At 42.2% G+C, this 25,900-nt stretch overlaps 1 protein-coding gene across 2 annotated transcripts; it reads right to left on the reverse strand.

Moving 5' to 3' along the window:
- Positions 1–1,120: 1,120 nt before the first annotated feature.
- Positions 1,121–4,098, reverse strand: LOC148872786 (actin). Of its 2 annotated transcripts, none has more exons than XM_088967894.1 (5): positions 3,770–4,098; positions 2,996–3,065; positions 2,473–2,866; positions 1,644–2,257; positions 1,121–1,555 (listed from the first exon to the last, which is right to left on the reverse strand). In XM_088967894.1, exons 2-5 carry the CDS (start codon positions 3,053–3,055, stop codon positions 1,490–1,492), a joined length of 1,134 nt encoding a protein of 377 aa, XP_088824020.1. In that variant the 5' UTR covers positions 3,056–3,065; positions 3,770–4,098; the 3' UTR covers positions 1,121–1,489. The 2 variants fall into 2 exon arrangements, with proteins under 2 accessions (XP_088824020.1, XP_088824021.1); XM_088967895.1 differs by having other exon boundaries at positions 2,996–3,068; positions 3,770–3,916.
- Positions 4,099–25,900: the final 21,802 nt, after the last annotated feature.

Genomic DNA, 25,900 nt, shown 5'->3' on the forward strand with positions numbered 1-25,900 from the left:
TGAAACCGAAACCGAAACCAACCCTATGTTAAGCAAAACTGACCTAGTCGATTTGAGTTGGTTTGGGTTGGTTTTGGCTCTAAGTTCAACTATGGTAATAAATTGGTAGATTGGAGAAAGAAGACTGAAATTTGATGTAAAAAATGACACCTTATTCTATTAGAGAAAGAAAGCTGAAATTGGTAGGGGGTGGACCAAGTTAGATAAGAAGTTATTAAGAAAATAGAAAGTCAAACTGTATTAGAGAAATAATATTGAAATTTGTATATTTCAAGAAACCTTCTAATGTAACCGGTTGCCTATTTGGTGTAAAAGACCATAAAAAGTAGGATCCTTTAATTCTTTTATTTTAACTTTTCCAAAAAAATTCATTGTCTAGTTGTCTTACAATACTTGCCATTAATGTCATTCCTAACTAGAAGACTATAAATTAAATTAGATTGTAACTACGATAGAGATAACTTAATTAAGTAGGAACTAAATAGGTTGTAATTACTAATTAAGAACTAACTATTAACTACTAACTTTAAGTCGATTCAAACCATCGGTTTATGATTTTATACAACCTAAAACCGACCAATATTAAAGAAAACCCGGCCAACTCAAATTGGGCCAGTTTAATCAAATTGGGTCTTCTTATGAACATCCCTAATACTAATTATGTTGTTCATGCTGACATTTTTGGCTTTACTAATAGAACCAAACCATGGTAGGTCCCAAATCTCAAACCATTGTACCAGTGATGCATTTAATCAGGGGGCCATTTAATAACGACTGAATTGATGAACTGAATGACTTGTTGCTTTGCCTTGTGGTGAGAATAAGTCATTAAGAAGACTTGTTGAGTTGATTATCAATTTATCATATTATCTATGCCCTTTTTAACGATTCAAGGGCGTACCATTCAGTTCAGCCACTTCAGCTGTCCAGGATGCCTTCTTAACTGATATTCTCAGGCTCAGGTAGCTGCCCCTTAAATTCATGACCTGTGTCATCCTAGCAAAGGCACTGACTGGCACAGGATTCCAAGATCGGAATGAAATCAGAATTCAAAGAAATGAATGTCGGCATTCCCATTCTTTCCTTGACAAGAAAAAGTAGAACTTAGAACACTCAGAAATGGGAAATAAAATAATTTCATTTCACATTCACATGGTAGCAAGAACAAAGAGAATCTAAAAAAAATGGGACAAAAATCCTTGATCTCAAATGGAAGGTATATGGTGTTTATTGGTCTTAATTAATCAAAACACCTAAAAAGTAAAGCCGACCTCCGCTTCAACCAGATCAAGGCAATATTAATGCACAACTTCTAATAAGAATAATAATGGAAGAAGGAAAAATTTGGATTTCAAACCCCTTCAAGATCACTGTCCCAACATTGAATCGAGTGAAAGAAACAAGAAATGGAATAAAAAAGAAAAGAAAAACAAAGAAAGCATTTCCAGGCATGCACGTTGGGAAGCATCTCCCCCTCGCTCGTGCATGATCAGAAGCATTTCCTGTGCACAATCGATGGCCCAGACTCGTCATACTCCGCCTTTGCAATCCACATCTGCAGCAAGCAACAAACCAATAATCAAACCATCAGTTAACTACCCAATCGGCCTGCTAAAGTGCCCCAGCTAAGAGAAGCCAAATACCTGTTGGAAAGTGCTAAGAGAAGCCAAGATGGATCCCCCAATCCACACACTGTACTTCCTCTCAGGAGGAGCCACCACCTTGATCTTCATGCTGCTGGGTGCTAGTGCTGTTATTTCCTTGCTCATCCTGTCAGCAATGCCTGGGAACATGGTTGAGCCACCACTGAGGACGATGTTGCCATACAAGTCCTTCCTGATGTCCACATCGCACTTCATGATGGAGTTGTATGTAGTCTCGTGAATGCCAGCAGCTTCCATTCCTATCATGGATGGCTGGAACAGAACTTCTGGGCATCGGAATCGTTCAGCGCCGATGGTGATCACTTGCCCATCAGGCAGTTCATAGCTCTTCTCCACAGATGAGCTGGTCTTGGCTGTCTCTAGTTCCTGCTCATAATCAAGAGCAATGTAAGCAAGCTTCTCCTTCATGTCCCTCACAATTTCCCGCTCAGCAGTGGTGGTGAAAGAGTAGCCACGCTCGGTCAGGATCTTCATCAGGGCATCTGTGAGATCACGCCCTGCAAGGTCAAGACGCAGGATGGCATGTGGGAGAGCATACCCTTCGTATATGGGAACAGTGTGACTGACACCATCCCCAGAGTCCAGGACAATACCTACAAAAGTAAACAACCATTCACATGTTTGTCACCATATCACAGGAGAAAATGATAGGATGGAAAAACCAAACAAAAAGTTTAGATTTCAAATTGTTACAGAGTTATAGTCACTCTGAGAATCCACATCCTATTCTCTGTAACATCATTGATTCATTGATCACCAAAATTCAATTCCAGTAGCCCAGAAAATGAAACCCAATGGAGCTGCTTACCAGTTGTACGACCACTGGCATAAAGGGAAAGAACGGCCTGAATAGCAACATACATTGCAGGAGTGTTGAAGGTCTCAAACATGATTTGGGTCATCTTCTCACGGTTAGCTTTGGGGTTGAGGGGTGCTTCAGTGAGGAGAACTGGGTGCTCTTCAGGGGCCACACGGAGCTCATTGTAGAAGGTGTGATGCCAGATCTTCTCCATGTCATCCCAATTGTTCACAATACCGTGCTCAATCGGGTATTTCAAAGTTAAAATACCACGCTTGGACTGAGCCTCATCCCCAACATAGGCATCCTTCTGGCCCATACCAACCATCACACCAGTGTGGCGAGGGCGTCCTACAATGCTAGGGAACACGGCCCTTGGGGCATCATCTCCAGCAAACCCAGCCTGAAGATCAACAGAATCAATTAGAACAACCAAGGTTTTGGCTCCAAAATCCAGAAAAGAAAAAATAAAAACCAAAGTGGAAATTTTAAATCTGGATACTTGAATTTACAAGAAATCTTGATTCAGTACCTTGACCATTCCTGTTCCATTGTCGCAAACAAGGGGCTGAATATCCTCGTTGTCTGCCATCTTCTATTACCTGCTGATCGGTCAGTGAAAGACAGTCAAATTCAAACCAAAATAATTAAAGACAAAGACAACGGGTTTTGGCTGTCACGGCCATACAACATATTTGATTGAATTACCAGGCCTTTCTAAAATCTTATAGAAGATCAAGGGGGGAATAAAAGTAATCGAAGTTCAGTCATTTCAAAAAGAAAAAAAAAAAAAAACCGGGGGTAATAAAAGTGAACAAGAAAGGGGTAAAATAACTAATTTTAGCTGGGATTTAATAAGTAATTAGAAGAATGGAAAATCTTGAAACCACTTTCAGAAAACAAGCCGACTGGAAATGAAAACGCACAAACAGATCAGCCAATGCAGACCCAAAACGACAACCAATGTAGACCTTCTTGATTGTTACATTGTGTGAGCCAATGCAGCTAAAAACAAAAGGTCAAAAACAGGAGCCGATCATCGATAAAGCATACTAAAAGCCCTACATTCCTGCATTCATATCCCATTGAAAGAAAAAAATAAGATACAAATTCAGGCACATCTGAGCAGATGATGAATTTTAAAACCATTTTAACCTCCCCACATGGATGACTCCACTCCAATGACGACAAGAACAACACACAGTCCAGAGATCAACAATGGCAATCGATCAGGAACCCCGGCTAACGATTGATCCCGATCGAATACTAAAAAAACGGTAAAACCCCTCCAGATTAAATTAATTACCTTTGTGAAAGACTGGTTTTCCTGTTGGTGAGAGACTCTAATGAAGCCTTCTGCTTCTTCTGCTTCTCTTTCTCTCTCTCTCTCTCTATATATATATATATGTCTCTCGCGCAGGCGCAAGTCACAAGACTCACAACGACGTCTCTGATCTCAGCTACACGCCCTCGTATTTAAAATGGAAAGAGGGCCAGTTAGAAAAGAGATGGACGGTCAGGATGAGGCGGGAGCATAGCGGTGGAAACAGCTGGTTGGAGAGATGAGACAGGCTATTTTTCTAAATAGAGGAAGCCTCTTTTTCGCTTTTTCGTGGGTTGAGCTCATTATTTCGGGTCGCCCCTCTCCCTCTCCCTCGTCAAAAGCAGGCAGGTTGCCAACTCAGCAATCCGTTTCCAACAGCCTGGAGATCATGCCGCTGACACGTGCGCCCATGATTGTCCAGCCATCCACCCAAGGAATCGGTCACACACCTCCACTCGATTAGGGACAAGGGTTTTCAGTCGGGTCGGATTTTAGTGAATCCTCCTGCCGACCCTATTCAATCCTTGTATGGGTGTATCGGGTTAGGATGTTTCAATCACAGTCTAAGGTCCAGTAGGGATGGCAACAGGGGAGGGTTTTGTTAATTTTAGATCCTATATACCTAAACCTCCCATTCCATATCCACCCCAAAATAAGGGTGTCAATGAGCCGGTTTTATATTGAACCCCATCCAATTCAAAATCAATTTGGATGGATTGGATGGGCCAAAAAGATATAGTGGATTGGACCAATCTGGTTCAAAATATTTATTAGATGGGATTAGACCTGGTCCGTCCATAATAAATTTATATTGGATTTGGTTGGATTAAGCCAATATTCGATCCATTGATATAAGATAAGAATATAGGTATCAGTAGACCGGGTTTGGGTTGAAACCAATCTAAATTAAAATGAATTTGAACAAATTGGACAGTCACGACATTAAATTGGACTAGTCCAAAATGGTCCAAATTATTCATTGGAATAGGTTGGACCTGGTCCATTTGTAATGGATTCACATTGGACTGGATCAGATTGGACCAAATCCAGTCCAATCAACACCCTTACCCCAAAACCCCTAGCAGGTTGGATTTTGAGAATCCAAATCCTCCTTAGTAGGTAGGGCGGGTTGGATTTAAAACCCACATATCTAATTTCCTATTAGAACATGTAAAAAACACATAAACTATCAACCATCCTTCACATAAAATTCAAAATATTATTAAATTCAACTCCTAATACATAAACTTTACATGCTTTCCAACAATATGTGGGTGGTGGAGGGTTGGGTTTAGCCTAATACTGTACTCATACATGTTGTACAATCCTAAAACTAAGTGTGTCAATGGACCAGTTTTGGATTGGACCCCATCCAGTCCAAAATATTTATTAAATTGGATTGGACCTGGTTCATCTATAATAATTTAATATTGGATTGGGTTGGGTTAAGCCAATATTTGGTCAATTAATATAAGATAAGAATATAGGTGTCAATGGACGGATTTGGGTTGAAATCAATCTAAATCAAAATGAATTTGAACAAATTGGACACTCCAAGCATTGAATTGGACTGGTCCAAAATATTCATTGAATTGGACTTGGACAATTTATAATAGACTCACATTGGACTAATCGGATTGGACCAAATATAGTCCAATTGACACCCCCACCCAAAACCTATCCTTCAAGCAACCCACCCCCGTTGGGGTGAGTACCTTCCAGGTAGGGTGGAAATTGCCATCCCTAGCCTCAATGTTTTAAAAACAACATAGATGTTGAAACATTTTTGCCTTCGGGTGCAAGTCACTGGTTCAATCTTCTAGGTTGAATGGGTCAGTTTATGCCATATAAACACGTGTGTGCATGGCAATCGGCAAGGCGTCTTTCTACTCCTTGAAATGCATATATTTCAAAAAATTACTCAAAAAAAAAATCATCTCAATCAGACATCTAAGCATAAAATTATAACCTTAAGATCCTGACCAAAATGATGATTCCAATTACTCAATCGATCTAATCGACAACTGAAAATGCTGGCCTGCCTAGTGCCTAACCCCTTAAATGGGTCAAAAACCCCAATAAACTCATATTTAACGCATCAATGATTTATCGATGCAATACGATCAGCCAATAGGACTGATATATTGTGCAATTTTAATGATTATTGGTTAGTATCAAAGAGTTGGGATCTTATGCCAACAAAGCACGTTCCAAGTTCCAACCCCTACCAATTTAATCTTCACCATGAAATCGGAACACACCATAAAAATAGGACCCGACATGTATGAGATGTGCAGTGTAAGATCATGTTGATAGGTTGTTGGAATGAATTTTGTTGAAAGGTAATCCAGACTCAGACTCAGTATCAGATCAGGTTTAGATTGAATTGAAGCCTTAATAAATCTGATCTGTTGGCATTACAACAAGCTTAGCATGTTGGGATCAGTGGCCCTAAAGGGCCGTCATTTGGTTAGGACTGGTTCAGGGTAGGATGAACAGGTCCTGAACCAATTCTAAAAGATAAACCCAATTATTAGTCAGAATAATCGGGTCAGGCCCGATTATAATCTAATTACCTATAGATAATAATAGCTTGGAACTTCGTTTTTGCTAATATAATCTTAATAAAAACATGACAGTAAAAATAGGGAAGTATTTCTGTATTGATAAAATGTGATTTTAACCAAAATTAGTTTATTATTTTCTATGAAATTTACCCATTTAGATATAATAAAAATTATAAAAAAAGGCAAACCTTTTTTTATGTGTTATTAATTATATAATCGGTTTGGGTCTTAATTGGTTCAAAATAGCAAGAACAAGGGGTGTAAGTGACCTGAGCCAACTCGCGAGCTACTCGGGCTGAGCTCGCTAAATGCTTAAACTTGGCTCGAAGATTATTGAGTCAAGTCAAACTAGACTCAAGTCGAGTAGTTAGTCAGTTTGAGCTTCGTAATACATGGCTCAAGTAGCTCATGAGCCTAATCAAGTTTCTAATAAATTATTATTTTAAATTTATAATATTATTGATATTTATTTATTTATAATATAAATAAATAAATTTATAATCAAGTTTTGTAATATATTTGTATTTATACTTTTAATATATAATTGTTTTTTTTAATATATTTAAATTTATAATATATTAAATATTATTTTATTTATAATTTTTAATAAAAAAAGTATTTATCATTGGCCTTAGCCTAATCGAGCTCATGTAGCTTACAGATATTGACTCAAATCGAATTGAAATATGAAACTCAAAACTCGCTTAAATTTGAATCGAGTTTCAAGCTTTGAATTTCTAAGTCAAACTTGAGCTCAAACCACCCAAAACTCAACTCGATTCATCTCGATGACACACTTAGCAATAGATCTATTCATGGGACAGGTTGCCTAATGGCCTGGCCCATTATTTTTCAAGCTTGGACAAAACTTCAGACCTGCGGGCTCAGGTTTATGCTTTAAATACTTGGCCCAATCATTTTTCGGGTCAGGCTCGGGTTTTCTCAAATAAGCCCAACCTAGGCCCAAGCCTGATACTATTACATATAATAAAAAAGCATTTATTTTTATGTAATAAATATATATAGTATATATTTATTTCTTAAATTATTAATAAATATTAATTTACTATTACGAAATACAAATTAGTTTATTAATTTATTAAATTATTACTAAATTAATATAATATTAGTTTATAAAAGTATAGTGAAAATAAGACATTTTGTGTATAAATTAGAATTCGAGCTCAATCTCAAGTTTTGGACTTTATATAAGGGTCGGACTTGGGCTCAAGATCTAGGTCCAATGGTTAGGCTGAGCTCGGGCTAAGGCTCAGGTTCGGGCTTGCATATTCCCTGTTGATAAAAAGGCAAAATCCAGCCCAACCATGAATTAGTCTACTTAGCAATAACCAATCTTGACCCAATTATTAATCGGGACAAAACCACAAACCAAGACTGAAATAATTAGCTCAGTCAATTGGCTCTTATAGACCTGATTCATTGACGACACTAACCCCTTTTTTGTTTAATTGGGTCGGATTGGGTTGAGGCAAACCTGTATCATACCCGACCCATTGCCGTCCCTGCACTCAACTTTATATAGTTTACAAGTTATAAGCCATTGGACCAGTTTATAGCACTAACAACACCATCATTATCACTGCAAATTGCCCTAAGCCTAAGCCCACTAATAGATATCATAGAAGCAAGGATTATTGAATATTTAACCGTTGATTTGTAAGATTCTATTTTTAAGGAACAAAAAATAGTTATATAATAAAATATTTAAGGATAAATTAATTAACCCAATTCACAAAAAGACAAAAAACAAAAATCCATTTAATTCAGCCACTTTAATCCGTTATGATTATTTAGGCTTTAATAGACATCAATTTATGGCTAGCTAAGTGGACCCGCCTATATAAAACCTGGATCCTAGCTCCTCCGTGGTCAGTTTTCATGGGTTGGCCTGAGTTAACATTTTAGACTGTTTGGGATTTCGGGTCAGCTCCAATTAAAATTTTAACAGAACCCCAATCCTATTCCATCCAAGTTGCACCTCTAATCCCAAATATTCAAAACCCTCAAAGCCTTTTCATGGGTTGGCCTGTGACTTGTGGAAATTGATAAAATTAGGGTTGTCAATAGGTTTAGCTATCTGACGGAACCGAACTGACCGAATATATTACAACGATTTTAGTTCTATAATTTTGTCTCGATTAATAACTGGATCTCTATTTTAGTTCTTGTTGCCTTTCTGAAATCGATTCAGGCTTGAAACAAATTATTTTATTAAATATAAGTATTTTCTTAGTTTTCTTATAATTTTTATCATATTTTGTATTTGAAATGGTAATTTTAATGGATGATATTATTTAAAAATGTTTAATTTATTAACATGTTAATAAATTAGTATTTTCTATCATTTTATTTAGGGTATATTATCAAAATTTAAAATTTAAATCATTATTTAAAATAAATAAATATAATTGGATTTCCGGTTCAGAACTGGGACCACTTGTCACAACTCAAACCCGACCCGTTGAGAGCCCTAAGTACAATGCCCCCATGTCAGGAATATCCTATGATATTTTAATCCTTCTCAATCTCTTGGCTAAAAGCACAAGCAAAACTACTCGAGTGCAGTGGTTGAGATTCAGTAATGAATGATTTTTACTCCTGTTTTGGGTGGTTGGATCATGCTTGGCTAAAGCGGATGCAGAGCCTCGTGGCTGGCATTGGGCATTGAGGCCTACAACTTTTATCGTCTCAAAAGAGGTGTCGACCTTTATTTGTTTTACAACCGAGGCCCGGAGGGTCTACAATGAGTAGGGGTGCAAACAACCAAAGCCCGCATCATCCAGTTTGCAATTTTTCACGGGTTGGGTTTGGATTTTAGGTCTCAAATTGGGTTTACATCTAAAAATTTAGGCTTTCTTTACTTTTTGGGTTGAAATTGGGCCTAGATAGCTCGAGCCTACCCTATCCTAACTTGAGACCAAACCACCTATGTATGTAAATATATGTATATACAAATACATATATGTATTATTTTTCTGATAAACCATACATATATGCATACATACATTTAAATTAAATTTTATTGTGGGTTGATTGACCAACCAAATTTCAGTTTGGACTTGACTTCAGCTTAGGCCTTAGGCCCAATTATTCTTTGGGTTGGGCCTTGGTTAACCTTAAACCTAGCCAAGCCAGCCCAAGTTGCACCCCTAACAATGACAATGAGTAGGAATACAATTTGGGTGAGATGGGTCACCCAATGCAATGCAAATTCTTTAAATCTGATACCCTGATGTGCGACCCATAGAGATGTGTGTGGTCTTTTGGACTAGATGGTGCAAATGATGTAACAATTTTCTTCTTCACCATACTTAATTTACACAAAAGAATAGTTGATGTATATGATGAATGTTGTAATTATCCTGGACTTTAGTCGGTTGGTCTGACCTCCAAAGGTCTAGAGAGAATGGCAGTGAAGAGAAGATGGAGAAGAATCTTTAAAGAGGACAATGGTCAAGAGAGGAGAAGGAGAGAGAAAGATGTTCTAAGAAACCCTAGCATTAGAGTTCTAGGGTTGTCTCTCCTTTTATAACTGGGATCCTGAGGCTATTAGGAGAAGATCCTAAAGAATACCATTTTTTATTAGGAAAAGAGATTTTTATCTTCATGTCAGCTATCAAGCGAATTCCATTAAGGTTTCATTGTGTGCCTGACGAGACTTTCTAGGAGTAGAGTTTTGTTTCCTTAAGGATTCTTGCATAACACATGTTGGCTACACCCCTTCGTGGGTTCTCTTGTGACCACATGTTGGGACTTTCGATCGACTAATGTGTCTGAATGTCTCCGTAAGTCATCTTTGGGATGCTTTGTTGCAGCAAGCCATAGCCATACGGAGTACGAGTCACGTGTGAATATATATTGTCAGCTTTGGCTTTATTTGTTGTTTATCACAACGTGAACTACTATTTTATGCTCATCACAGGGTACTAGTAGCGTATTAGGTCTGCGGTAGGTTTGCAATGTCATTTTATGTTCATCATAGGTTTGGGATAGTACTCTGTGCTCATCACAGTTCCCAGATAGCATTTTGTGCTTATCGTAGATCCTGGATGTTGTTTTATGCTCATCTCAAGTTCGCAAGCCTTGTGTTACTTTTGTGGAGTGTTATCATGCTACTACAAAGGTTTGTTGGCCATTCCATTATTCTGGGCAATGTCTGTCATCTTGCTTCGTGGCTTCAATCATAAATTCCATGAAGGTGAGTTGTATGTGCTTACAATTAACCCCCCTACTTATTAATAAGAGTATTATTGTCAATAAGCAATAGTTATCTTTTTTTTCTATGTGTCCTCTGAGCTGTGATTGATGGATCTGGTGATTTTGCAATTTTCTACTTTTAGTGCTTAATGAATGGATTTTCTATAAATTCTTGCTCTTGGTGCTTAGTGAATGGATCTAGTGATCTTCAAATTTCTACTCTTAGTTCTTAGTCCCTTGCTTCTTGATATAAGACATTTTGTCTTATATCAAGAAGCATGAGAGAGATTAGATCGAAATTTCAGCCCCCTCTATTTCTTAATGGAAGGCATTCTGTTGAGAAACATTCGAGACAGGTAAGAGGTGAGGTTGAAATTTTAACCACCTATTTCTTGATGGAAGGCATTCTGTTGAGAAACATTTGAGAAAGGAGAGAGGTTGGGTCAGGTTTACAACCCCCTAATTAAATTCTTCTGGGTTGTGTTGATAATGTTTTGTTGAGTGGTATAGATATGTGCCTGAAGAAATTTAAGCACCTAGATGATTGAACATCGTTGTTATGTTGCACAACTAATTGATGTATTGTTGGTAGAGTCGTTGGTGGGTTTTTGAAAATAGAAAAGGTCCAAAGATAGTTTAAAGTGTTAGGGCTCTTGCATTTTTGTGAATGAAGTATGAGGTGAGGGGAAATTAATATGGCATAAAGGTGATAAGGAAGCACCCCATTTAGAGTGCAAAATTTTGCAATATAATATTATTCTTGTGATGTGATTTGAGAAATTTGTTATGATATATTTCTTATAGCATATTGATATTCTTGTAACGGTAATATCGCAAACCATGATACATGTATGTAGTTTTATTTGTATTGAGCGTGGGATATGTAGTTTGGTCAATGTGCTGAAAGATTAACGATTAACTGAAAGAGCACTTTATCTACTAGTTTTGGCGTGAGATGGACGATATTAGAGCTCACTAATGTTGAGTTCTTGTGTAACTATTTGATTGTGGTAAGTTTTGTAGTCTGCTATATTTGTGTCTATTTGCAATAAGGTAGATTGCTAGTGCCAGAGCTTCATAAGTAATGTGCAATGCATGGAGCTACCGGGGAATGATGATGCACGCCTGAGGTTGGTAGAACCTTCCTAGGGTTACCAAGGAACAGAGATGTGTGCCTGGGGTTGCCAAGGAATGTGATATCACTCCTAGGGTTTCCAAGGCCTTCTTGGAGTTTCCAGGGTATGTGAGATCTCTTCTGGGGTGGCCAAGGTATGTAAGATTGCTCCCGGGGTTTCTACCGCCCTCCTAGGATTGCTAGGGTATGTAAGACTACTCCTAGGATTGCTAGGGTATGTAATCTCTCCTAGGGTTGCTAGGGTATGTGAGATCGCTCTAGGGTTTCTAAGGTATGTGAGATCGCTCCTAGGGTTGCCAAGGTATGTAAGATCACTCCTAGGGTTACTAGAGCCTTCCTAGGGTTTCTAGGGTATGTAAGATCGCTCCTGGGGTTGTCAAGGCCTTCTTGGGGTTGCCAAGGTATGTAAGATCACTCATGGGGTTGTCAAGGCCTTCTTAGGGTTGCCAGGGTATGTAAGACCGCTCCTGGGGTTTCCAGGGAATTGATATGTGTGCTTGGGGTTGCTAGGGCCTTCCTGGGATTGCCAAGGAATTGCAACAAACACGTGGGGTTCTTAGGGCCTTCCTAGGGTGTCATTCCGGAGGCGATGCCCATGTCTGGTAGATAGGACTATAATCAATAAGTTGTGTTGGAGATCAGTGCTTGTTGCATAAGAATTCTATATGATCAATGTTGCAAGAAACATGTTAGCAAGGTGTAGGATATGTTATGAATGGGTAAACTTTTGCTTAAAACCCACTCTAAAATTCATTAATTTGGAATAATTCGTTCTTCATAAAGTAATGAGGACTCTATTGTTTTGAAAACATGTTTTTGAGAAACGATGATGAAACATGATTCTGCAATCAAGAGATGATATGTTTTATGAGGCAATGCTAAAAGTATGTTTTGAAAATAACAGTTTGGCTAGAAATATCATGCCATAATGGTGTATTTTGAAAATGATTTTGAAAATAAATAATTCTTTTCTAAAATGCCTAATCTTGTTTCCAAATTATTTTTGATTTTGCAAAAACAATCCTCCTTGCAAAGAACCGAACTTGCACATCTAGAGTTTCGGATTTGAATGACTATAAGTTGAAATGCACCAAAAAGTGGGGTTAGTTAGTATAGAAGTAACATAATCTGGAATATGAGTACCAGAATTTTATTTATTATTGTTATTATTTATGTTATGATAGCTCTCACACGGTACCTCATAGATTTTGCTAACTGATAACCTCAACATGTTATCCCCTGAGTTCCCTTTATCATGCTCAAAACATTTTTTGATCCGATTTATTTTGTTTGACAACTACAAGCATCTGAATTCTACTAGTGGGGCACCTTTTCTATTATCATCATTTCACCAGCTTTTACAGACATGTAAGTTGGTCACTTGATCTATAGGATATTGTAAAAGAAGGGGTGGAGGTGGATAGCCCACTAAGGTTCAAAAGACTAACACCTAATACCTATCATCCAAGATGAACTAAATGAGAAGGTTTTCTAACTATTGTTTATTGCCACCAAGTGGATTCATATATGAATATCAGCTCCCTAAACACTCACGTGAAATCCTACTAGACCTTGCAAATGAAAAATAGGGCTGGTTAAGTCGTACTTGTAAGCTGATTCGCTTTGGTGATTAAACACACATTAGTCTAAGACTTAAACACGTTAATCCAAGACTAAAAAAATGCTTTAGCTATGGGGGAAGAAGTCTTATAGCTAAGTTACTCATACCCCAATGCGGTATGATTTCTAATTAAGATAAGACAAGGTCAAGTGATCTTAAAGTTAAAGCTGGAAGAAGAAAAAAAAAAGGAAGAGTGATATTCAATAAAATATTATTCTATTTCAAATGTGCATCAAATCTCAACTAGGTGATTTCTAAAATTGCAAACTTGTTGGGGTAAAGGATAAAATTTACAGGCCAAGCATTATTAGGCTCTTTAAACTATATCTTATGGAGAATATGTGTTACTATTCATAGGGCTTATTTTGTTTTTTATATTCCTAGAATAGTTACCCCTCTCAAAACCTATCCTTTTAAGTAGTATGGTTGACCTGGACAGTTGACTGATATAAGAGTTTAGTAGTATATGAAATGAGTGATGTAACATCCTTATATGTAAAGTTTTAATTTGACAAACCACAACAAATATAAGCCTAATTGCCTCCTATAATTTTCTCTAGCAATTTCTGTCATAAAGAATCATGTGTCCTACACTTACAAGACTTATAAGGAAAAGTCGCAAAATGAACTTTGTAAGTCAAATCCACCAAGAAGGAAAGAGAAATCCAATCAAAATAACCCATTCAAGTAGTAATGGACATATCAGATGTGAAACCTCAATTTAAAGTGTGATTTTGGACTTCAAAATCTAGTTTCAGAAGTGAATTCCAAGTTATCTCTCTATTTTGTTTACTTACTCAGACTTGAAATTTTTATTTACAATGAATTTCGATTTTTTATATACCTTGAATCATGGGTTTAGATTTTTCTCTTTTGAACACTAAATTGTAGAATATGATTCAAACCTACCATTCCGTGTTCAAAAATAAATCTTAGGGTTGTGAGTGGGCCTTTCAAAGATGGAAGAGTGTGGACCTGGGAGAATTCTAGTAAGCTTTTCAGTGAAATCCTTTTATAACAATTGGATAATAGCTCCCTATGCAGTGTTGTGTGGAGCATATTTATGACTTCAAAACTCTCTCTCTCCCTCTCTCTCTCTCTCGCTCTTAGATTGTCTCAGTTGAGTTTTCAAAGAAATGTATAGTTTTAAAAGAAACAAAGAAATAACAGAGTTGTCAAAGGAGTGGTGGTATGGCGTTCAAAGATTCTTATGACCAAAAAATCAAGATTACATCAATAGAGCTTAATCTAGAAGTACATGCATTCACACCTAAAAACACATATTTTAATGGTTTATGTAAAGTGTGAACTACCAACATAGGCACTCATCATTTTCAAGTAATCTGATAGTATTGCTTAGTAGAAGAATCTCTATTTCATTTGGATACCTGCAGCATGTCGACTCAAATTTCATGTATTTGTAATGCTTGAATATATATAGGCCTGCACAAGTTTGAATATCAGTTTATGATAGTTGCGGATGGTATATAAAGGTTGAGTATGGGTCTTTAATAGTTTGTGCTACTTGCGCATTGGATTGTGAATGGTGAGAATGGGATTGTAGCAGTACTTTTGTATACATAGTTTTTCACATATATTAATGAAGTAGACAATTGTCAATCAAAACAATGCAGCACCAAGTAGATATACAAGCCAATTGGCATCGAAATAAAGAAATAAGATAAGAATACCTCCTTTTCCATTCAACTTCTATATCATCGTTTAATGCAAGCTACCAAGCTCCACCCTCTTGATAAACACATGACTTCTCAGAACATGAAGGTTTATTTTCTATTACCTAATGAAATTACTAGAGGTCATGGGTAATCCATATTGTTTTGACTAAACCTTTAGGTTGCAACATTTCCAAGACCAGGGGTTGTGCAGATTAAAGTTGACAATGAGAATGAAAATTGGTTTAATCAATTATAGGATATACCTTTTGGCCAAAATCAAATGTGGCATATTTGGTTTAAGTACTCAAATATAAAATAAGGGTTTGAGTTGAATAGAAATGAAAATTATCTCAATCAAGGCAAAGTTGTAAGATGATCTCCAAACATGTAGTTGTCTTGAACTACTCACAAAGACGCATGTCTGAGTAGCTCTATAAAGTAAGGTAAATTAATGAAGGGGCAAAACAAGGCGAAGGATGAGGGACTCGTTTGAATCAGCTTGTTTAGATAAGCTCATCGCTATTGAGAAAATCAAACTAGTAAGCATCTAAAGAAAGCAATGGGAGTTAAAGAGGATGAAAAGAAAATCAATCATCCAAATTGAGCCGCTCTAACAAAAAGGACCTAACCAAGGGAACCATCATAATTCCTATAAAGAAGCTCTAAGAGAAATATCTTAATCTCTACGACTATCCTGCCCGAAGAAAACACAACACCAAGTAGTCTAATTACCAAATAAGAGATACATGGAGATAAACAAAAGAAATCATACTCAAATTCAACCATAGATCTCACAAAAGCATTCGTTAAGAAGGGTGATTTTAGGTACCCGTATCAAACCCACAATTTAGATCAATACGACTTTAACATTGTTGCCATGTTAGTTGGCAGGTATATATAATGATTGGGTTCTAAGTGTGGAACTATTTAAGATTTAGGTAAAGGTAATGAAAATGAAAGTTTCTACTACTAGCCTATATGTGATCAAGTTGGCTACAAATTGCCTTTGTAATTAGATTAGCTAATAATAATTAAGCATCGGTCATCCATCAAAAAACAAAATCAAGCATTTGTTCCAATTATCAATGAACAGATTTAAAGATGGGACAAGAACTAATTACAAAATACCCAGCCAACGAGATAGAGGAATCCAATCAGAGAATCTGTAGATCTGAGTAGATGACAGATGCTAAAGCACATGTCGAGGTCCTAGCTGATGGGATTAAGCGAACAAAAATGAGGAATCTGATTGCAAAGTCTATAGATTCGAGGAAATGACAAATGCTGTAGTGCATGTTGTGAACGTCGAGAAAATACCCAGCAATTCACTTCATGGACAAATATATGGAGTCGCCACCCATCAGAATGCATAACGGGTAGTGATGGGCCTCCCGGATTTATATTTAAAAATAAATTTGAATTTAATGGTGACTCCATACCATTCGACTTGGACAAGGCAGACAAACCTGGGTAAGTTGAAAGAGAGAGAGAGAGAGGGAAGGGGTTAGGCACCCCTCTCTCTAGTCAGTGCGATTGTGCGAATACCGTATCCCTTTGTTATTTTGGATTCAAGAGCCTAGACTCCTCTAGCAGCTCAAAGGGGCATAGATGTTTCTTTCTTCTCTTCTAAACCAATCCCCTTTTGGATGCAAGGGCCTGAGCAAAAGGGTGAGGAATCCCTTACCCCTTTTCTATCAAAGCCCCCACCTTTGGATTCAGTTAGTTGGTCTAAAGAGTGAAGAAACGGCCTAGCCCTTCGAATACTTGAGAACACCCCAAATGCAGAATATGCTAAACCAACAAGAAATGACCACCAAAAGCAAGAAAATAAGAAAAAATAAATAAGTAAATAATAAATAATAAATAGGTGAATAAATGAAAGACAAAACTACAACTAAACTGCTAAACCAACTTCAAGTAGGGGGATAGAGGATGAGATAGTGGATCTTACCTCCTATAACCTTTAGACTGACGATGCTGCCGAACTCATGTACAAAGGATTAGCGTATAGTTGGGCTTTTGGTGCTGTTGAAACCCTAGCTCGGGATGACAGAAGGGCGAGCTAGGGATGCTAGTAGTGGCATTGGAGCCCGAAGAGGACTACAATGATGGTAGAGATGACCGATGGAAGGGAACAAATCGTCTCTCCCCTCTCTCCTTCTCTCTTCGCTCTTTTATCTCTCTCTTTATTTTATTTTATTTTATTTTATTTTTACTCTCAAAGGAGCTTGATGAAGGAAGATTTGGCCCAACCTCGTAATCACTCAACACATGGCAAAGGCAACAACTCGGCACAACAGCACGCCCAAGGTGCGAGCATCAGAGGAACCAGCAATTCGGACTCCCTACTAGCAGTCCGAACTCCCTACTAGGAGCTCGAACTCCCTACAAGGAGCCTGAACTCTCCCTTAGGCCCCGAGCCTCACACATGGCAACGACCCAAACTGGCCCTCCCCATGACAGTTCAGGACACTCCCCTATCCGAACTCAAGACTTCACCTCGCTCACCACTCCAACACTTCGCCTCCAGGATGCCAAACTGAACAACCGTACCTCGCCTAACACCGAGGAAATCCGTACCCAGGGCAGCGCACCTGACTGACTTGGGATCTGACGCTTGACAACCGCACTCCAACGGCCACTTGCCATTGCCACCTGCTACTGCTATCTCCAGTTGCAGAGACGGCTCCGACAAAGAGAGCAGTGGCGGTTCTGTCCCAACATAGGTGATGTCACCCGAACTGGCAGGAGCACAAAGATAATCATACCTGACCTGACAGAAGCTTAGGAGTGAGTGCGCGAGGTGGTTATAAAAGGCTCCCTGCCCCCGAAAAACAAGGTAGGTGAACTTTGCGCCATCTGGTTTTATCTTGCCTTCAAGAGAATACTAACTTGAGCTTCGGAGCAATCTCACCGGGTTCTTCCCCGGAGATTTCTCATCTTCTCCGTTTCAGGCTCCCTGTTGCTCCAGTCGGAGGCAAGGTCGTTGACAGCTAAGATCAGCCGGATTGCGCACCATCAATTGGTGCCGTCTATGGGAACACTTCTAAAAGCCTCCCTCTAAAACTCTCAGAACCTCCTCTTCTTCCAAAAACTCCAACACTCATGGCTTCTTCCAGCAATGCCGGATGTGGCACAGAGACGAACACCACCGGGGAACAACTCCAAGTCCCCGTGGTGTGCATCGAATAGTTCACCATCCCCCTTCCGGTGGATGGGATCCCCATCTTGAATCTGCCACAAACAGTGGCGCCCGTAAACCTTCCTGCCATGAACGTCCCTCTTCCACTTCCTATCAAAACAACTTTTGCTGAACCAACTGTTGTCCCCCTGATGACCCGCCATAACCAGTTTGACGACCTGAAGCAATGCATGCGGTCAATGCAAGCCCAAATGCAACAATTCCAGCAACATCAACTCCAACAGCACCAAGTACTACACCACCTCTCTCAACATCACTATCAGCAGTAGTTCCCCTAACTACCCCTGAACCAGTCACTGCTTCCACCTCGGCACCCTACTTCGAAGCCGGTTAAGGCCTCCCCTCAGGGTGGACGCCCTCACCAAGGAGAAGCCTCCCAACTCCAGAACCCCCCTAACAACCAGGCTACATCCCTAGGCCGAAGGGAAAGGAAAATCACCCCCGCCTCGCAGCTCACAGGCGGGTCGAGAACCTCGCCCACAAAGTCAGCACCTCGATGCTCCAAGCGTGAGTTCCCGCTCATAGAGAACTGATTCAACGCCCTAGCAGCATACTACCAACATTATGGGCCCATCGAGCTTGGCAACACAGAGGCCAGCAGTGCCAGTACCAGGCCCGCTCAACAACGAAGGCGCCGGCGAAGTCGCCGAACTGCCACCCGTGTCTTGCCCGAGCTTAAAGGTAAGGAAGAGACGAGCTCGGACGAGGTAAAAGCTGCCCCAATTCTCTCACTTCCTTCCCCCCCGCATCAGAACTCCTGGTAGTCCCCATGCCTAGAGACTTCAAGCTCCCACCTTTGGACAAGTATGATGGGTCCTTTGACCCCAACGAACATGTCGATGCTTTCCAGTCACAAATGCACCTCGCTAGGGCCAGAGAATCATGCATGTGCGTGGCCTTCACCACCACCTTCAGGGGGGTGGCCCGCACTTGGTACAGGAACCTAGCCCTCGGGTCAATAAGAAGCTAGACCTAGTTTGTGCAGGTCTTCACCGCACACTTCGTCACCAGCAAGTAGTGCCCCAGAACCGAGTAAAGCATCTTTGGAGTAGTCTAGAGAGAAGGAGAATCCATCCGGGGCTACACCAAGCGATTCAATGAAGCGTGCTTGCAGATACCGTGATTAAACCCCGTGGTACAGCTCGCAGCAGCCAAGAGAGGAGTAACGCACAAGGAGTTCAAATGGCACATGGTAGCCAGCTAGCCCGCGACCGTGGCCGAATTCCTCAAGCTCGCGGACAAGTTCATGAGAACAGAGGAAGAGATCAACCAAAGGACCGAAAGCGGGGTCGAGAAAAGGAAAAGAGAAGGTGAGTCCTCCAACCCAGGTGACAGAAGAAACCTGGCCCGGGAGGCAAAGCCAAGCCAGTCGTCCCGAGCTCCCTTAGCTGTTCAGATGGATTACACGCCGTTAAACACAAGGTGGACCGAGATCTTGATGATGATCAAAGACGCCCCATACGTAAAGTGGCCACCTCGCCTAAAGAGGAATCCAAATGAGAGAAATAAAAATCTGTAATGTAGTTTTCATAAAGATCACAGTTATAGTACCAAATAGTGTAATAATCTTTGAGATGAGATAGAGGGACTCATCCGTCGCGGATACTTGAGAAATTTTGTATAGCATAATAATAATAATAATAAGGCAGGTTGGCAAGGGGAGCACGGAAAGGATGTCCCCGAATCCAGCAGCAGACCAACCGAAGCGTTGCAACCCGGAAGAGAGGCCAATTCGGGGAACCATCCATGTGATAGTGGGAGGTTCAGTGGTAGCAGGGTGTACTTCGGCAGCAGCCCGGACGTTAGTTCGCGAGGCAGCCTGAGAAGAACAGAACCCTCCAAAGAGGACGAAGACAGAAGAACCAATCTTCTTCACGGAAGACGATGCACGAGGTGTCCACTACCCCCACGATGATGCGCTTGTCATAAAACTAAGGATTAGTGACTTCGAAGTCAGGCGCGTACTTGTGGATTCAGGTAGTTCGGTGGACTTCCTCTTCAAGTCAGCATTTGACCAGCTACAATTGTAGAGAAGCGAGCTGAAGCCCGCAAATACTCCTTTGGTGGGCTTCAGCGGAGGGGAAGTCAGGCCCCTCGGGAAAATAACAGTACCTGTGGAAGTCGACACATGGCCTTGTGCGATCAGACTCAACCATGATTTCCTGGTGGTCGTGACCCCCTCCCCATACAATGCCATAATAGAGCGGCCAATTACGCATATTTTGTGGGCAGTGGTCTCCACCTACTATCTGGCAATGAAGTTCCCCACAGACTTCGGTGTAGGGGTAGCGCGGGGCAACCAGCTTGAGTCCCGCAAGTGTTATGTTGCCGCCTTGAAGGGAAAAACCAAGGCAGTCGATGACCTCGAGTTGGAGCGGCCTACGAAGCAGGACGAGGAATGAGCTTCGCCCACAGAGAAAACAGTCTTAATACCAACCTCGGCTACAGATCCGGCTTGAACGCTACAGATTGATGCTTCCGTCAAGGAGCCTCTACGAACCGAACTGGTTACGGGTGAATACAAAGCATGCGAACTCTCTATGATCGCATACTTGGCAAAAGTAAAGGAGGCTCTACTCAACTTCCAATCACACTTCATCAGGCAAATCCCGAGGTCAGAGAACACTGAGGCCGATGCCATGTCTCGATTAGCCAGTACGAGTCACAACACCATGAGAACTGTGTACATAAAGGACTTACCTCGACCTAGGATTCTCGGTGGGGCAGAGGAGGTCGCTTCCGTCCTTGAAGCAGAGTCGAGCTGGATCGACCCACTCGCGAACTTCTTGCTAGATGGAACCCTTCCTACGGACCGCAGTGCAGCCAAGAAAATGCAGCGCCAGGCGGCCAAATACGTCATAATAGATGAACGGTTGTACCGACGGTCCTACACACTCCCCTACCTGCGTTGCTTGCGACCTGTCGAAGCCAAGCTCGTACTCTGCGACACTCATGAAGGTCTGTGTGGCGGACACCTGGGGGGCAGAGCCCTCACCCAAAATTCACTTCGATAAGGATACTACTGGTCAATGATGAAGGCAGAAGCTGTCGAGCTCGTCAGAAAATGCGACAAGTGTCAAAAGCATGCCAATATTCACCATCAACCTGCTGTCGACCTCAAGTACCTCACCAGTCCATGGCCTTTGCGCAATGGGGCATTGACCTCCTAGGGCCATTCCTGCCAGCAATAGGTGGGAGAAAGTTTCTATTGGTGGCAGTAGATTACTTCACAAAGTGAATAGAAGTTGAACCTCTGGCAACAGTTACAGCCCGAAACATATATAACTTCTTTTGGAAGAACATAGTATGTCGCTTCGGGCTACCTCGGGTACTAATCTCCGACAATGGCAAACAGTTCGAGGATATCAAGTTTCAAGAATGGTGCCAAAATATGGGAATTTGTTAGAACTTCACATCGATCGCACACTCATAGGCAAACGGTCAGACAAAAGTAATGAACAGAGCCATCCTCCATGGATTGAAAGCACGATTAGACCGAGCTAAAGGGTTGTGGGCGAACGAGCTACCAAGTGTTCTATGGGCTCACCGAACTACGAATAAAATAGCCATGGGAGAAACCCCCTTTAACCTCACCTACGGCACTGAAGCGGTAATCCCAGCGGAAATCAAAATACCTACACTGCGACTAGAAGCATATGACGATCAGACAAACGGATACGAGTTACATACCAACCTCGACCTGCTGGATGAGGTAAGAGACCTCGTGCACATCCGGACAGCGGCCTACCAGTAAAAAGTAGCTCGGTACTACAATGCCAATGTAAAGAAGCGGAGCTTCCACATCGGCGACCTGATTCTCCGTAAGATCATGGTACCCGAACCTAGCGTGGGCAAACTTGGACCAAATTGGGAAGGGCCTTACAGAGTAAAGAGAGCGCTCAGGGAGGCATACGAGCTCGAAACCTTAGAGGACAAACAAGTACCCCGAGCATGGAACATCATCAACTTAAGGCGATACTACCTATAGACCGCCAAGCGAAGTGGACAAAATCGCTACCAGAGACTAAGTATTAACAGGGACATCGGCATCTCAAAGACTAAGTATTAACACCAAAACAGGCCGTGCGAGTGCAGTAACTCGGGTAAGAAACAGATCGGGCATATGGTCAGTTTGGCAAATACGGTCAGTTTGGGAGAAAGAACAACCAACACTTAACCAAAAGAAAAGTCATTCCATTTCAAAATAAGAGAGTGTACATTTTGAAAAAAAAAAAGAATTACATTTCACAGGCCCAGAGCTACTTCTTCATTTTCAGAAGGCACTTCAATGATACCCAAAGGTCCTGCCTCACCCTCGGAATCTAGCTCACCATCAGCAGCGTTGGCCATCTCCTGAGTTATGCGCGAAATGGATATGGCACTGATATCGAGCTCGGGGTACGTGTTCCGGATCATCCACCGGCTCAGTTTAAAACCCCTTCTGTACGAGTCCACCATCAGGTCATCAAAAAGCGGCGAGGCGATGTACTCATCGACGACCTTCTTCTTGGCATCTTCGGTGCCTTGAGAAAAGATATGTGTCCTCTCCCTAATACCCTCCTGAAGGTACTCAACCTAATGCTGCAGATCCAGCCTCAGGTCCGCCATGTGCTTCACCACTACTCCCATGGCCTCGGCATCTCTCTGAGACCTCGCCTGCCTGGTCTATGCAACGCGAGCAGCCGCCTCAGCAGGTCGGGATGTCATCTCGGCAACACGGAGAGCCTCTTCGGCAGCTCGCACCTACCTCAAGCGCCTTTCCACCTAGGCCACCAAGGCATGGATAGAAGAGTTCACCTACCAAAAGGAAAGAACAAGTGATCAGAAGAATGGCAGCATGAGGGATAAAAGCAAAAGAGCTCGACAAAAAATCTGACTTACCACCATGGCATGAGTGACAGCACGACAGGCCACCTAGTTCAAAGGGAGATCGGTCCATGCCACGACCTCCTCGGGGTAAATGGCCTCCCTACTCTTATGAAGAGCGTGGTTCAGCGATAACACACTCCTGAATTTCCTTTGGGCTCCCGAGCCTGAGGGCCCAGCTTGCGTATAAGCAGACCCAGAATAAGCGGGAGTCCCCGTGTAAGTAGTCTCAACATAAGGAGCCCCTACCGCTTCTTGCATTGGAGGAGCCATCTCGGGCTCCCTGGGCGGATCCTCTGACAGGTATTCTGGTACCTCAGGCTTTGCATCCCAGGGCAGCTCAGCACGAGTTCGTTTGGCGACTCGCTTCCTCCTCTTCATGCCTTGAAACAAGTGCCCACCACGAGTCCTTTCTGAATACATCACACCTGCAAAAAGAGTTCGCCATCAGAAAAAACAAAAGAACAACAAAAACAAAAAACCTCCGAGTAAGGAACCTACCCGAACTCAGGCCGGTCGCAATGAGATTGGCCTCCGTCAGATACTGTTGGCATTTTAGCCCAAGCCGCGCCCATTGCTGGAGGCCCTTCACCGCCTCTTTATCAAGCGTAACATCGGAGTCAGGGGCGGCCATTCCCCACCCGGTCTGAAATGGCCACCTCAATACACTTCGCACCCCGAAGTAGTCTCGCTTCCACGTTAGGACCTTGTTGGGAAGTTCATGTAAAAGCTTAAAACCTGGGCAAGGAGACAGGTAATACGCCCGCCTACGCCCGGGAAGGGAACCCGCTTGCTTCTTAAGCATCAAAATGGAAGAGAAGATCTCCAAGTCTAAAGGAAAGCCATGTTCGCAAAATAGGGAGATTGTCCCCACCAAGTTATGAATGGAGTTCGGTTGAAGCTGACCGACAGTAACGCCGAAGTGGTTCATGACCTCGACAAGGAGAGGGTGGATAAGTAGGCGCAACCCCGCAGCGAGCTGCTCCCAGAATATCACGATCTCATCAGGACCGTGCTCCCAAGGGAAACTGCCCGAAGGTATGAAGTAGGCATACTCCCCAGGCAGGTTAAACTAGGTAATAAGGGATTGAAGCCCCTCGGGCGTCATGGTCGAGGGCCCAAACTTGTCTAACATCCGACCTCGACGAGAGGTGGACGCCAAACTGCCCAAGGCAACTCGGCCTACGGGCTCGAACTCTTCCTCAAGTTCTACCTCAGGTTCACTAAGACCGTCGGGGGATGCAACTCGGTTCGTAGAACCTGCATTAGACCCCCTTGAAGAACTGTCTGAGCTATCCAAGCTAGACATCGGGAGGAGAAGGATTCCAAGAAAGTATTCACCCGGAAAAAGGCTTGAACGGACTTCGAAAACTTGAAACACGAGCTAAAATCTTGAGTGCGAACTAAAAGCCTGGACGCGAGCTGAAACTTGGATGCGAGCTCAAGAAGCAAAGCGCAGAAGTGTCAAAGCGACTGGGGTCCCCCACTATTTATACCCACAGTAACCAAGAATCAAGGGCTCAGATCAAAGTCAATTCGACCGCACGTCTCCTGAGACTGAGACATGACTAGGCACACGTCTCTCGAAACTGAAAGCGCATGTCTCCTCACATTAAAGGTGGCAGCGACACGTTTTCAAATTTGAAAAGACGCCTGTTGACACGTCCCCCAGCGATGTGCTTTTTGAAATAAAGCGCGCGCTGTCACGTCTCCCAGCGGCGCCCTTTTTGAATTTTTGAAATAAGGTGCGCGCTGTCACGTGTGTCAGCATTTGTAGGCAGGTCGACGCGTTTCCCATCTTTTGGGCGCTCGAGAAACCCAAAGAACCCTGACAACGCACCTCGCGTTATCAGTCAACCAAAATTCGAAGTACGGGACAAATCCACCTGCCACCTCGCGAACTCCCCGCGCTAGGGCAAGACCCTTAGCACGAGGAGTGGGGGGCAATTGATGAAGGAAGATTTTGCCCGACCTCGTAATCACTCAACACGTGGCAAGGGCAACAACTCGGCACAACAGTGCACCCAAGGCGTGAGCACCGGAGGAACCAGTAGTCCAAACTCCCTACCAGCTGTCCGAACTCCCCACAAGGAGCTTGAACTCTCCCTTAGGCCCCGATCCTCACACAAGGCAACGATCCGAACTGGCCCGCCCCATGACAGTTCGGGACACTCCCCTATCCGAACTCAAGACTTCACCTCGCTCACCACTCCAGCACTTCGCCTCCAAGATGCCAGACTGAACAACCGTACCTCACCTGACATCGAGAAAGTCCGTACCCAGGGGCGGCACAACTGACTAACTTGGGATCTGATGCTTGACAGCCACACTCCAATGGCCACTTGCCACCGACACCTGCTACCGCCATCTCCAGTTGCAGAGACGGCTCTGACAAAGAGATTAGTGGCAGTTCTGTCCTAGCAGAGGTGATGACACCCAAACTGGCAGGAGCGCAGAGATAATCAAACCCCACCTGACAGAAGCTTAGGAGTGAGTGCGCGAGGTGGTTATAAAATGCTCCCTGCCCCCCAAGAACAAGGTAGGTGAACTTTGCGCCATCTGGTTTTATCTTGCCTTCAAGAGAATACTAACTTGAGCTTTGGAGCAATCTCACCGGGTTCCTCCCCGGAGATTCCTCAACTTCTTCATTTCAGGCTCCCTGTTGCTCCAATCAGAGGCAAGGTCGTTGACAGCTAAGACCAGCCAGATTGCGCACCATCAGAGTTTCTCTCTCTCTCTCTCTCTCTCTCTCTCAAATCTTCTACATTTGAAGCCCTTTCTCTCTTCTCTGAAAACGTTCTAGCTTTCTCTATGTTCGTCCTCACCGA

Source organism: Nelumbo lutea, chromosome 2, assembly GCF_056320005.1.
Source record: "Nelumbo lutea isolate HS-2025 chromosome 2, American lotus-T2T, whole genome shotgun sequence".
Lineage (NCBI taxonomy): Eukaryota > Viridiplantae > Streptophyta > Magnoliopsida > Proteales > Nelumbonaceae > Nelumbo > Nelumbo lutea.

Coding starts and splice junctions, on each gene's coding strand:
- LOC148872786 (XM_088967894.1), bottom strand. CDS start 3,055: ATGGCAGACAACGAGGATATTCAGCCCCTTGTTTGCGACAATGGAACA. Junction 2,867..2,995: donor ATGGAACAGGAATGGTCAAG/GTACTGAATCAA, acceptor GTTGATCTTCAG/GCTGGGTTTGCTGGAGATGA. Junction 2,258..2,472: donor TGCCAGTGGTCGTACAACTG/GTAAGCAGCTCC, acceptor TTACTTTTGTAG/GTATTGTCCTGGACTCTGGG.